Source organism: Chrysochloris asiatica, unplaced genomic scaffold, assembly GCF_000296735.1.
Source record: "Chrysochloris asiatica unplaced genomic scaffold, ChrAsi1.0 scaffold00064, whole genome shotgun sequence".
Lineage (NCBI taxonomy): Eukaryota > Metazoa > Chordata > Mammalia > Afrosoricida > Chrysochloridae > Chrysochloris > Chrysochloris asiatica.
In genome coordinates, this window is record NW_006408582.1 from 2,119,925 (window position 1) to 2,134,834 (window position 14,910).

Genomic DNA, 14,910 nt, shown 5'->3' on the forward strand with positions numbered 1-14,910 from the left:
CAATCTCCAGCATAATTTCTATCATCAAGGCCATATTTTCCAACTGCAGATTCTTCCTCTTTGTTTCCAATCTTTGTATTCCAATCACCATTACCTATCAATACATCTTGATTGCATGTCTGATCAATTTCATAATGAAGAATTTGGAAGAATTCTTCAATTTCATCATTACTGGCTTTAGTCATTGGTGCACAAATTTGAATAACAGTGATACTAACTAGTCTTTCTGGAATCCTGGTGTGGCACTGTGAGTTAATGGACAAGACTGCAAAGCCATTTGAACTGCAAGGTCAGTGGTTCAAGCTCACCAGCTGCTCCTTGGAAACCCTACACAGGGTCACTATGGGTTGGAATTGACTTAATGGCACTTAACAACAACAAAACTGGTCTTCCTGATATTTGTATGGATATCATCCTATCACAGACAGCATTGTTCTTCAAAATAGATCTTGGGAAATGTTCTTTTTGATGATAAATGCAATACCATTCCTCTTCAATTTGTCATTCCTGGCATAGTCAACAACATTATTGTCACATTCAAAATGGCCAATACCATTCAATTTCATCTCAAAAAATGCCTAGGATATTGATCTTTATGTGTTCCATTTCATTTTTGACAACTTTCAATTTTCCTAGATTCATACTTTTTCATTACAACTTCCCATTGTTAATGGATGTTTACAGTTGTTTCTTTTCTCCTCATTTTAAATTGTTCCCCATTAGGAAATGAAGGTTCTGAAAGCTTTATTCTATTTGTGTCATCACAGTCAACTCTACTGTGATGAGACAGCTCCTCCCCTGTCATATTTTGAGTGCCTTCTAACTGAGGGGCTCATTTTCTAGCACTATATCTGACAATACCGACTCGACACCTCTTTACAACAACATCTGACAGTGTTTCACTGCTATTCATAAAGGTTTTCAGTGGCTAAACATTCAGAAGTAGTCTACCTCTCCTTCTTCCTACTCTTAGTCTGGTAGGTCATCTGAAACCTGTCCACCATAGGTGACCCTGCTAGTATTTAAAATACCTGTGTTATAGCCTTCAGTGTCACAGCAATATGCAAGCCACCACAGTATGACAATCTGACAGACAAGTAGTGGTAGTGAGAGGGTAGAAACATGTCAGTTAATATTGGTGACAGGGCAAACAACATAGAACAAGACAGAGGTTGGCAGAAAAAAACATGAAGGTAATGGATGGAAGATACGGGGAGGAATGCAAGAGTTAAACTGAATAGAGGTAAATACTGCTAGCTGATAGTACATGGAGGGGATTGCAATCATTGTAATGAAGCAAAGTATATGATTTGTTGAATGTAGAACTGATGATCTGCTCTGTAAATCTTCGATCAATTCACAGTAAAAGTTGAAAAAAAAAGAGAGAGAATGTGAGATTTTCTGTAAGCATTTGTCAGCATGTTGTTGTTGTTGTTGTTAGGTGCCATCAAGTCGGTACCGACTCATAGCAATCCTATGCACAACAGAATAAAGCACTGCCCGATCCTGGGCCAACCTCACTACTGTTGCAAAACTTAGTCCATTGATGCTGCCACTTGACCAATCCATCTCGTTGGGGTCTTCTATTTTTCTCTGGACCTCTACCTTACCAAACATGATATTCTTCTCCAGCAACTGGTCCCTCCTGACAATATGGCCAAAGTATGAGAGACAAAATTTGGCCATCCTGGCTTCCAATGAGCACTCTGGCTACACTTCTTCCAAAACGGATCTATTGGTTCTTTTGGCAGCCCATGGCACGTTCAACATTCTCCTCCAACACCACATCTCAGAAGCATCAATTCTTCTACAGTCTTCCTTATTCACTGTCCAGCTTTCACATGCATATGAGGTTGTTGAAAATACCATGGCTTGGGTCAGCCGCACCTTACCTCAAGCTGAAATCTTTGCTATTCAGCACTTTAAAAAGGTCTTTTGCAGTAGATTTGCCTAATGTAATATGTCGTTTGATTTCTTGACTGCTGCTTCCGTGAGTGTTGATAGTTGTTGATCCAAGAAGAATGAAGTCCTTGACAACTTCAACCTTTTCTCCATTGATAAGAATGTTGTTTATTGGTCCAGTGGTGAAGAGTTTTGTTTTCTTGACATTGAGATGTAATCCATACCGAAGGCTGTGTTCTTTGATCTTCACCAGTAAATATTTTAAGTCCTCTCACTTTCAGCAAGCAAGGCTGTATCATCTGCATATTGCAGATTGTTAATGAGTCTTCCTCCAATCCTGATGCCACGTTTTTCTTCATAGAACACAGCTTCTCAGATTATTTGCTCAGCATACAGGTTGAATAAATATGGTGAAAGAGTACAACCTTGTCACACACCTTTTTCAATTTTAAACCATTGTGTTCCCATGTTCTGTTCGAACAACTGCCTCTTGATCCAGGTACAGATTCCTCATGAGTACATGTTATAGAATACTCATACTTCGCAATGTTGTCTATAGTCATGATCCACACAATCGAAAGCCTTTGCTTAGTCAATAAAGCATAGGTAAACATCTTTCTGATATTCTCTGCTTTTAGCCAAGATCCATCAGACACCAGTAATGATATCTCTTGTTCCACGGGCTCTTCTGAATCCGGCTTGAACCTCTGGAAGTTCTCGGTCAATGTATGCTTGCAGCTGTTTCTGTATTACATTTAGTAAAACTTTACTCACATGGTACACCAAAGAGACTGCCCGATGATGTCTGCATTCTGTTGGGTCACCTCTCTGGAATGGGCACAAATACTGATCTCTTCCAATCAGTTGGCCAGATAGGTGTCTATCTTTGCACATTTCATTGTAATATTTAGCTTTATCTTCTCAAGCTGATCTTTGAAATTTTCCAGAGCTGAACAGAACATTGTCAGCATGAGACTAAGCAAAAGCCACCAAAACTAGTACCAGATACCAGAAGATACTCCATTAGTAGAAAATGGAAGAGACTAAAACACACATACGCACATTGAACACTCTTAGTGAATTAAAGGGTAAAATGACTAACCTTGAAACCCATTTACAGAATGAGAAAAGAAGAGGGTAGCAGAACACAAAAACACAGTTTAGGGTAACGATGTGCAGCAAGGGCAGAAAACCTGGGAAGAGGGAAATAAACTGTGTCAGTCAACTTAGAAGCTGAGGTAGGTATGCTAGGAGGAATCATTGAGTGGCAGAGTGAAGGCTGGTGGGAGGAGAGAGGGAATTATGTGTAAGCAATGTGCCGAATATTGAGGATCGAGTCTGAGATATAGAATGGTGTGGGGAATCCCTCGGGGCAGTCAGAGCCTCAGCTCAGATCTTCAGCACACAGACTGCAGTAAATGTTCAGAATGAATCGCACTGAGTTTCAATTGAGGAGTTTGGCCAAGAAAAGGTCATCCTGACAAAAGAATCCATGTCTAGTTCCTCCATACTACCTATTCATAAACCATTACTACCCAAGTCTATCCACATTCCAAAGCTGCTTTTTGGTCCTTGGCTTCCCAAGTCCTATCAAAGAAAAACAATCATATGTATATGGAGGCCTGGTGTGATGCTATTGGTTAATGCACTGGAGGTTGGAACCTGACTCGACAGCACTTAACAACAACAACAACAATATATATATATTGCCAAAGTTCTGGCAATAGTGATTAAATAAGAATTTTGGATTTGCAATATTCTGGAAAATACACTGCATTGGGAAAGTTGTTTTTAATTCATAAATGTTAGTTGTTCTAACTACAAATTTTTAATATTATTAAGCAATTCATTTTATGACCTTTTTCATAGTTTAGTAAAATGTACACAATCTTAATGCAATCTAGTGAAACCTGTTTGTCCTGAATTAACAGTGATAAGAAGTACAGAAAGTATAAGTGTGAAGGCACTCGTATTAGATATTCCAAAAAGAATGCTCAGTCATACATAACTAGCACAGACATTAAGAATCATGCCACAGATGTGGAAAAAGGAAAAAGCCCACCTGTAATTAGCACACGTGGATGGTCTGTCTCAGAGCATGAGACAGAGTGAAAGTTGGCATCTGCTGTGACTTGCCGAGGGGAGAAGCCCAGAAACCTGATGGACACCACAGATGTCCGGCAGCCACTCGCTGGACTCAGTAGCATCCGGCCAGCTACCTGACTCAGCATCCCAGTAGCTGGCATTTTCTTTGAAATTCTCTGTAATGAAAAAGATCAGAGTGGAGTTGAAGTCATTGAGAGTGAAGCAACTAGAACAAAGATAATGAGAATGTTGACACAAAATGAAGAATGTAACCAATATCATTGATCATTATGTCTAGAAACAGGTGAGTGGAAGTGGGTTTGGCAGTGCATTTTCACCAAAAATAAAATACTATTTTTAAACAGTTGAAGTCCTATTTTTGGATCCAAGAACCAAAGTGAAGAGACTGCTGAGCATGTATGTCAATAGAAGGTTAGTTAAGTGCCTCCTAAGGGGTAAACATTTTATTTACATGAAGTCTATGCAACAAAGGCCAAACTAAAATTGCAGATTAAGTAATACTTGGCACTGTTAACCTTGTGCTAATACTCAGATTATTTCTGCAGTGAGCCATATTAGAAAAGCAAACTAAAAATGCCACCAGCAATAATAATAAGTGGTGAATAATTTTTATTTCACTGGAGTCTCTTTAGGAAAGATTCTGTAGTCAATGCCAATCCACTGTCTCATTTCCTCAAAGATTCTATATAATTTACATAAGCCTAGCTTCTCTTTTAGGTCCCTGGGTGGTACAAATAACTGCAAGTCTGGTGTGGCACTGTAGGATAGGAACTAGACTATAAGGTTGGTTTGAACTGCCACTTTGCCAACCCATCTCGCTGGGGTGGGGGGTGGGGGTGGGGTCTTCCTCTGTTTCTCTGACCCTCCACCCTACCAAACATGATATCCTTCTCCAGCGACTGCTCCCTCCTGACAATATGTCCAAAGTATGAGAGACGAAGTTTGGCCATCTTGGCCTCCAAGGAGCACTCACTCTGGCTGCACTTCTTCCAAATTGCTTCTCAGCCTTTTGGCTACGATCAAGTGTAGTATCTGTCCTTATCAGTTTAATATCTGATACATCCTTAAAGATTGTTGTTGTTATATGCCGTGGAGTCGGTTCCAACTCATAGAGACCCTGTATACAGGGTTTCTGAGGCTGTAAATCTTTATGAGAGCAGAAAGCCTCATCTTTCTCCTGCGGAACAGCTGGTAGTTTCAAACTGCTAACCTTAAGTTTCGTAGCCCGATTTGTAACCACTACGCTACCAGAACTCTTTTCCTTAAAGATTACAGCCAAGAAAATCCTAGTTTGGTTTGACTTTAGCTTCTCTTTGCTGTCAGCTTTATCACTAAAATTTATCACAAAATCAACTCCACCCTCCAGAGGTCAAGAAAGATCAATGACTTATGGCTAGAGACCAAACACACACACAGGGTTTAAGTTCTTCATTCTGCAAACAACACCCAGGCAAGCACCTCACAAAAGGTAAATCAGAGACACCCAGCTTTCTCTTCTGGGTCTATCCCAAACTTCCCACCCTTTAAAGACAGACCTATTGTACTCTTTATGCAGCAGTCATCCTTTCAAGCAAAACTAGTGTTTTATTTATAAAAAGTGCTCAGTTCAGCTCATAAATCAAACATTGACACAAGCACTCTACATGAAGACAACAATCATACTTCTTCATAAGGGTCACACTGCGGATTAACGCGCTAGATTACAAGGCTAGCTTGAACTGCAAGCCCACCAACTGCTCTTCTGAAACCCTGTCTAGAGTTGTGAGTCAAAACTGACTTGATGGCACTTAACAACAACCCATTCACCGGAACCAACTCCATAGCACATTTTCATTCATTCACCATGGAGTCCTGGTGTGGTGCTGTAGAATAAGCACTGGACTGCTAACCACAAGGTTGGTAGTTGAAACTCAACAGTTGCTCCTTGGAAACCCTATCCAAGCTATCAGTCAGAACTAACTTGGAGGCACTTAACAACCATCACAATTCATTTGCCACACAGCATACTACAATGTGCACTTATGGGTCAAGATTTCATAAATTAACCATCAAAAACCTTCTTAAACAGACAAAAAATCCGTTTTTTGGTTTCATGTTAGTTTGTTTCAACTGATAGCACCCCTGTATAGGGTTTCCAAGGAGCCGCTGGTGAGTTTGCAGTCCAGTGCATTATCCTCGAGCGCCACACTAGGCCCTCCACAATCATTATACTGGTGGTGGTTTTGTGCCATGGAGTCGGTTCTGACTTATAGCGACCCTGTACAGAGTTTCCAAGGCTGTAAATCTTTACGGGAGCAGAAAGCCTCATCTTTCTCCAGCAGAACAGCTGGTAGTTTCGAACTGCTGACCTTGAGGTTCGCAGCCCGATTCATAACCACTACACTACCAGAGCTTATACTAGCTCAGTCTTTATGCTTTTAGCTGAATTTTAAGTTCAACAAATTATTGTATCATTGCAAAGTACGATGCCATGATTTCTGTCCATGCATTTTCATCTGAACAAGGCTTTATTTTGTTTTCCTAGTCAATGCAGTTTGATAAAGTATCCTGTTAGATGCTTCAGTAGCTATTGTATTTTTAGTTTGCTTTTAAAGAGCTTACCGTATCTACATTTAAGACATTCATTTTTCCTGTAGAGGACTCTGAATGGTTGGTATCAAAATAATGTTGCAATGTTACCATAATAAGATTTTTAAAGGGTTCTATAACATAAGATTTGCATCTATAAAGTTGAGGGAAATTTTCATGTTTTTATTTCTTATTTTAGTTTTGCCCATTTCTTTGGAGTAAATTCCTCCCTTCTATGAGTCAAAGAACTCTAATATGTCATTTCACCATTTTTATCTAAAGACACAGCTAGTTGAGTTGGAGAAACAAGTCCTTTAATATATCCCTTTTAAGCCAATAATCTGTCCCTAAGTAGAATACATAAAAATTCATCTTTTTGCTATAGAATAAAACATTAAATTTTAAAATAATAAGTTTTTTAATACCACTTAAAATTTTAGAAAAGATATATATCAAGACAATACACACTTACGTTGTTGTTCCATGTAGGTACAACAGAAACGTTTAAAGTAAGGATTTATTAAAGAAAAATTAGATAACAGAAATGATGGCATGTACAACTGAAAGTCACTAGTAAATACATGGGAAGTGCTAACAACACACTGAAATTGCATATACTTATACCCTAACTCTATGACCTTAAAGGATTTTGTAAACATAAGAATACACATACATGCACACATTTCATCAGCCTTTAGATGGGATTTCTCACAAGTTACAGAGCCTCTGGAAAACTCCACTGTACACTTGTGAGGAAAAGTATGGAAAAGGCAAATAGCATGTTAGTATATTTTTAAAATCGTTTTGCGCTCATGAAAGAGTCTCAGGAGCCCCTAATCTCCCAGAATTCCCCAAACCATACTTTGAAAACAGATGTTCTATAGTAAAACTTGCTCTGTCAAGATACTTAATTTAATGTTAAAGGGAAACCATCAAAGAAGATTCTAGTCCCTGCTTATTAAGGATCAAATGATAGTCCAGGAGGCATTCTCTCCCTGTTCACTTTAATTGCAAGGGATGAAAAAGAAAGTGTTCAACAGACTCTCCTCCGTAAATGGAGCACGTCCCCAAGAGAAGTCTCTGTAGGGAAGTTATTATACAACTTCTTCCCATCTCCCAGCATATCTATTTTTCTGTACAAACAATAGCAGAAGAAAGCAGTAGCATTGGGAAGTGAGGGGATGTTGGAGATATAGATTCAGAGCTCTACTAACAAGTTTTGGTGATTGTTCGGCGATAGATGGCTTAGTGAAGGAGTGGAAGAGCTGAGTGAAGACTCTAATTTGTGATGCTGGATGAAAGAGTTTCTTGGAGAAGCGTGTCAAGTAAGAAGATGAGTGAATCTGATTTTGGACATGTTGATTTTAGATTCCAAGATACAATATGTCTGCCTTTCCTATAAAACTTTGTGCAATTCCTAGCAGTGCATGAAATATCATATCTGAGAGGCAGATTAGGAAAACTAAACAGACATTTGTCTATATCACAAAAAATAAAATGACTGTTTTCAGAAAAAATACTAACTTCAGTTTCTCAGGAAACAAACTAGAATTAAATTGTTCTGAAAGTAGATCATTCTGCTTCCGGAATACTAAAGGAACTACTTGAAATGTTAAAAGCCCTAAGGATGTGCCATCAGTTTCCCTTAATGATCCGGTTGTCACAAGACGTATCAAAATTTCTAGCTCTGATCATTTTAATTCATATTGTTGTTATTTAGCTGGCTTCAACTCATAGCAACCCTGTACAGGATTTCTGAGGTGAGACTGGTGAGTTTTAACTACAGACCTTGTGGCTAGCAGTCCAGGACATAGTAAGATGTTCTCAACACATTAAGTATGACACTAAAAGTACCCAATCCCAAAGAATGATAAGCACTGGACTGCTAACCACAAGGTTAACAGTTGAAACTCCTTGGAAACCGTATATAGGGTCACTGAGTTGGGGTTGACTCAGTGGCAATTAACAACACAAATAGAGTTGAGGAGCAAAAAAATTCACTCAGTAGAAACCCGACAATTAAATTAGTCCAGTTAAATTAGCAAATTAATTTAGACTAATTTTCATCTTGGCAAATCTATTAGATATATAAACAATTTAGGTAGACAAATTAGCCTACCAAATTCCAGTTCCATCCAAACTCCACTGGGTCTTTTCCTTTGGAAATCTGTATTTCCCTACTGCCTTCCTCATTCTAGTCTCAAGGGTCTCCAGCCACAAGAATCATGGGGTCATTTTGTATCATACCCTCTGACAATGTCAAAAGGTATAGTCTACACACCCCCACTGACACGACAGGGTCATGTGCTTTTCCTTGTGAAAAGCAGTACTGGGTGGCTGCTGGGAAGGTGCCTTCTGACAACCATTGGTACATATCCTCTTTAGCTTCTAGCCCCACTGTCACAGAGCCCACCCAGATTCATAACAACTGTGTTTGCTTTCTAAGGTTGTAAATCTTCATAGGAGCAGAAAGCTTCATCGCTTCAGTGGAAAGGCTGGTGGGTTAGAACTGCTGACCTTGCAGCTAGCAGTTCAGTTTTAGCCTGCAATACCACCAAGGTTCCTTATCGGCTATTAAGTACTCAACAGTATCTATTCAAGCTCACCAGCCACTCCTCACCCCACCCAGGCACTCCTTGGAATCCCTATCACTCCAAGGCACTTAACATTCTTTTAATGGAGTCATCTGGGGTAGTGGAAAGGGTTTAGGAGTCAAAAGATATGGTTTCCTCTTTTGAAGAAACCTCTTAGTAATTAATCTTTATCTGGCTTTGGACAGGTCACTTCACCCTACAAAATGGGGAACAGACCCCAAACTTCAGGGTTCCTATGAAGATTAACATAAGAGTTTAGGAAAGCATCTGTTTTGTCAACACTCAGTAGTTAGGAAGTACCTAATTCTCCCGTTGGTGATCACTGTGAGGGCAAATTTATTGTTATTTTAATGAACCAGAAGATTGAAAGTTGAGACTGCCTTGAAAATGCATCGTGTTAAAGCATTTCTTACGTTTAAAGCAGAATATTACGAATCAGGCTGCGAACCTTAAGGTCAGCGGTTCGAAACTACCAGCCGCTCCGCGGGAGAAAGATGAGGCTTTCTACTCCCGTAAAGATTTACACCCTCGGAAACCCTGTACAGGGTCGCTATGGGTCGGAACCGACTCGACGGCACTTAACAACAACTGCAGAGGTGGGAAATGAAGGTGAATGTGGTCAGTAGCGTCAAGAGTATTTAGAAGTGGGCAGAAAGTCACAGGGATCACAGACTTTGTCAGGTAGGCTTTGGTTAAGATTAATGACCTTTCCCAAGAACAGTTTCACTGGAGTGCATGGTAGTCACATTTTGAAGGGCAGGGATGAAGGCACAGGACATTCAGAACAGCAGCATTACTAAGGTTGGTGTCACCTAGTGTGGTAACTCAAGGTGGGTGGGGCAGGCCTGCCAGCTCCACCCACCTCCATGACCTTGTGCCAAGAGACCTTGCCCCTCCTGTGAGACTCCCTGCAATTTCTCTTCTCTATCATTGGCCAACGTGGAGATCTTCCTCTCAGCCCCAGGGTTTGTAGTGGCAGAAGTAGTGGAGTGAGTAACCACACCGAGAAAGAGGTGACACCAATGCCACCGACGTCATTAATGGGACCACCTGGTGTGTTCAAGATCAGACTGAGATTGCGTAAAATATCGATAATTCAAGTGTCCTCATCTTTAGAGCGGGAACAAAAATAGTATCACCACATTAGATACAATAATAGCATTCAATGCGTGAGAAACACTTAGCAAGCTGTTCAGTCAATGTAAGAGTTCCATCAAGATAAGCTTTTCCCCCTTAATGTAACAGTTTTTGAAATAATCAAGTCTGGATTCTCAGGAAAGAGGCCAAGCTGGTTCTTTACGAGTGGGGATTATCGAAAACCAGAAACGGTGAGAAGAAAAAACGGAATTCTTCAGAGTTGTAAAAGTCAGCCAGTGGGTATCGGAAGGAGGTTGGACACTCCACGGTGCGCAAGGTTCCTCTAGCACAAGGCGTTCGGCAGATACAGCGACGCCTTACGCAGACACGGTTGCCGGGAAGACACCCACCCCTTTACCCTGGGTAAAGTGTACTAGAGGACGCCAGGACTTGATCCGCGCACTTGTCTTCCTCAATTTGATTCCCTGTGGAAAAGGTGTAGGAGATGGCTTCCTGGAGGACTGGTTGAACCGGTTGTAGGAAAAGCGCTGAACCCGCACCGATTCCCCAGCCTTGTGGGAAGCCTTTAAGAAAAGCTCAAGGAACCTGGGTATCGCGCCTTCCCAACCCCAGCAGCGCCAGACCTCCCCCGCGCTGACCTCACCAGCTCCGTGGCGACAGCTGGGGACGCACACGCGCCCAGAGCGCAGTATGCGGCGCCACAAGCTCTGGTCGCAACGGCTCACGCCCCCGCCCCCTCCCCCTGTATCAGGGAGCTCAGGGAAGTCGGCCTCCACTCTGGAAAGGGCTTAGCTCCCCCCAAAAAGCCGCCGCAAAACGTTCGGCAACCTCTCAGACTGACCTTCCCACGAAGTCGCTCAGATGCTGCCAATGCTGCGCTGGAGTCTTGGCGCCACACGTGGCTAGCAGCCCAAGCACCAGGAGCAGAAAACCTGGAGTGCCAGTCTTGGGCGATTTTATCTTCTCACAGCCCCAACCCGCCTCCTAGCGCACCAATCCTCTGCTTCGGCGAAGGTCGGCCTTTCTAGACACCAGGTCAAGATGGGGCGGACTCTGGTTGCCGTGACAACCGTCCTTCTGCTAGTCGCAGGCTCTTAGAAAGCAGTGAGTGCTAAGCTCCCAGCTCCAGACACCATTCACACTCGTCTATGCCCTAAATTGACACAATGGAGAATCCAAGGAACGACAAGAGGATTGTTAGAATGCGGAGCGCATCTTCTCCATCACCAGCGGCCATCCTTCGAGTACACGCGTGGGCACCGTCGGAATGAGAGTAACTCTGAAAGACCCTTTTCCTGAAAAAGAAGTCTGCTCCTCTGGAGTCAAGGGAAGAGCTTGTATTTGTGTTTAGTAGACTGCTAGTTACAAGATCAGCAGTTCAAATCCACCAGTTGCTCTTCGGAAACCCTGTACAGGGTCGCTATGAATCGGAGCCGAATCGACGAAACAACAACAACAAAAATTAAAACAGGACAGGAAAGCGAGACTCAGAGCGAAAACAGGAAGGAAAAGAACCCAGGATGCATAGTCTGAAAATCTATTAGCAAGAAATCTTGAGAAAATCACTTAATTCTGGTTTCCTACTGAAAAAAAACAAAAACCCTCTGGGATATTAGCTCACCGGTAATTGCCACAAAAGGAGAACTGGAGGCGCTGTGGATTAGAAATTAGGCTGCTAAACTCAGGAGAAAAATGTGGTTGTCTGCTCTAGTAAACACTTAAGTCTTGGATGTCCTATATGGGGTCGCTATGGAATCCACTCCATGGTGTCGGGTTCTTTTTTTTGCTTTGTTTTGTTTTTGGTGGTGGTGGCTTAGAAAAGCCACCTAGCCATGGAGTCTGTGTCCCCTGGGAACTTGTTCTTAGGCGCCAGAGTCAGTAACGACTCATAGCCATCCTATGCACAAGAGAAATAAACACTGCAGGTCCTGGGCCAACCTCATAATCAAGGTTATACTTCAGCCTGTGGTTGCTGCCACTGTGCCAATTTATCTCATTGGGGAGGGCGGGGGGGGGGGGGTCTTCCTTTTTTCTCTGATTCTCCACTTTACCAAACATGATATCCTTCACAGAGTAATCCCTCCTGATAATATGTCCAAAGTATGAGACATGATGTTTGGCCATCCTGGCTTCCAAGGAGAACTCTGGCTGTGCTTTTTCCAACACAGATCTTTGTTCTTTTGGTACTTCGAATATTCTACTCCACCAAAACTCAAATGCATCAATTTTTCTATGGTTTTCCTTTTTTGCTGTCCAATTTGGAAATTTTCTGTTCAGCTCTTGTACCACCTCACTTCTTCCATTTGCTTTAGCATCTCTAAGCTGAAGAAAAAGTTTCAGAGTCCCTTCTGACATTCATTTTGGTTTTTTCCTTCTTTCTTGTCTACTTAATGACCTTTTGCTTTCTTCCTGTATGATGTTCTTGATGCCATCCAACAACTCTTTTGGTCTTCAGTCTTTAAAATTCTATCATATGATCTGCAGCATCATTTCTGTCACCAAGCCCATATTTCCCAATTATTGTTCCTTCCTCTTGGTTTCCAACCTTTGCATTCCAATCACCAGTAATTATCAATACATCTTGATTGCATGTTTGATCAATTTCAGACTGAAGAAGTGGGCAGAATTCTCCAATTTCCTCCTCACTGGCTTTAGTGGTTGGTGAGTAACATAAGAGTAATGTTAACTGGTCTTCCCTGTATGCAACCTTCATTTGTTGATGAGGCACAACTCAAAATGAAGAGAAACAACTAAATATCCATTAATAATCGGAACACGGAATGTACAAAGTATGAATCTAGGAAAATTGGAAATTGTCAGAACAAAACAGAACTCATAAACACCAATATTCTAGGCATTAGTGAGCTGAAATGGACTGGTATTGGCTATTGCGAATGTGACAATCACATGGTTTACTATGCTGGAATGACAAGTTGAAGAGGAATGGCGTCACATTCATCAGCTAAAAGAACATACCAAGATCTGTCTTGAAGTATCATGCTGTCTGTGATAGGATAATATTCATATGCCTACAAGGAAGACCACTTAATACCACTATTATTCGAATCTACACACCAACCACTAAAGCCAGTGATGATAAAATTGAAGAATTCTACATACTTCTTGACCCTGAAATCAATAAAACATGCATCAAGATATATTGATAATTGCTGGCTATTAAAATGCAAAGGTTGGAAACAAAGAGGAAGGATAAATAGTTGGAAAATATGGCCTTGGAGATCATATGGTGGAATTTTGCAAGACCAATTATTTATTCATTGCAAATACCTTTTTTAAACTACTTAAAAGACAACTATACATGTGGACCTTAAGAGATGGAATACAAAGAAATCAAATTGACTTCATCTGTGGAAAGAGACAGTGGAAAAGTTCCAGATCATTAGCCAAAACAATGCCAGGGGCAGACTGTGGAACAGACTCATCTGCAAATTCAGGTTGAAACTGAAGACAATTAAAACATGTCCATGAGGGCCAAAATATGACCATAACCATATTCCATCTGAATTTAGAGATTGTCTCAAGAACAAATTCGATGCATTGGACTCCGAGGACGAAACACCAGAAGAATTGTGGGATGACATAAAGAACATCATACAGAAGAAAGCAAAAGATCATTAAGAAGACAAGAAAGAAGGAATGACTAAAATGGATGTCAGAAGAGACTCTGAAACTTATTCTCCAGCGTAGAGATGCTAAAGCAAATGAAAGAAGTGAGGAGGTACAAGAGCGGAACAGAAAATTTCAAGGTCTGCTTGAGAAGACAAAGTCAAATATTATAATGAAATGTGCAAAAACCTGGAGTTAGAAAACCAAAATAGAACACCCTCAGTAACTCTCAAGCTGAAGGAACTGAAGAAAAACTCAAGCCTCAACTTGTGTTATTGAAGGATTCTAAGGTCAAAATATTGAATGATACAGAAAGCATCAATAGAAGATAGAAGGAATACTCAGAGTCACTGTACCAAAAAACAAATGGTCAATATTCAACCATCTCAAGAGGTAGCATATGACCAAGAGCCGATAATTCTAAAGGAAGAATTCCAAAATGTATTGAAGGCATTGGCAAAGAACGAGGCACCGGGGATAGACAAAATACAAATTGAAATCTTACAACAAACTAATGTGCTAAGGGATTTTGAAGGCAACTATCTGGCCAATTGACTGGAAAAGATCTGTATTTGTGCCCATTACAAAGAGAGGTGACCCAACGGAATGCAGAAATCAATGGACAATATCTTTGCTATCCCATGCAAGTAAAGTTTTACTAAAGATAAACAAAAACAACACAACCGTGCATTGAAAGAGAGCTTCCAGATGTTCCAGCTGTATTCAGAAGAGGATGTGAAATGAGAGACATCACTGCTGACATCAGATGGATCTTTGCTGAAAGCAGAGAATACCAGAAAGATGTTTACTTGTTCTTTATTGGCTACACACAGGCTTTTGGTTGTGTAGATCAGGATAAGCTGTGGACAACATTGTAAAGTTCCCCCAACTTGAGAAACCCTGAGTGTGTTCTGCCTTTTTGGTTTTCTGATTCCAGATCTTTGCACATTTTGTTGTAGTATTTGGCTTTATCTTCTCGAGCTGATCTTTGAAATTTTCTGTTCAGCACTTGGAC

General features: G+C 41.0%; 1 protein-coding gene across 1 annotated transcript in view; it reads right to left on the reverse strand.

Moving 5' to 3' along the window:
- Positions 1-4,148, reverse strand: part of LOC102821421 (L-threonine 3-dehydrogenase, mitochondrial-like) — a 17,295-nt gene extending 13,147 nt beyond the window's left edge. Inside the window, exon 1 of the mRNA XM_006864329.1 lies at positions 3,965-4,148. Within this exon, the coding sequence (XP_006864391.1) occupies positions 3,965-4,148 (184 nt within the window). The remainder of the gene's footprint in view (positions 1-3,964) is intronic.
- Positions 4,149-14,910: the final 10,762 nt, after the last annotated feature.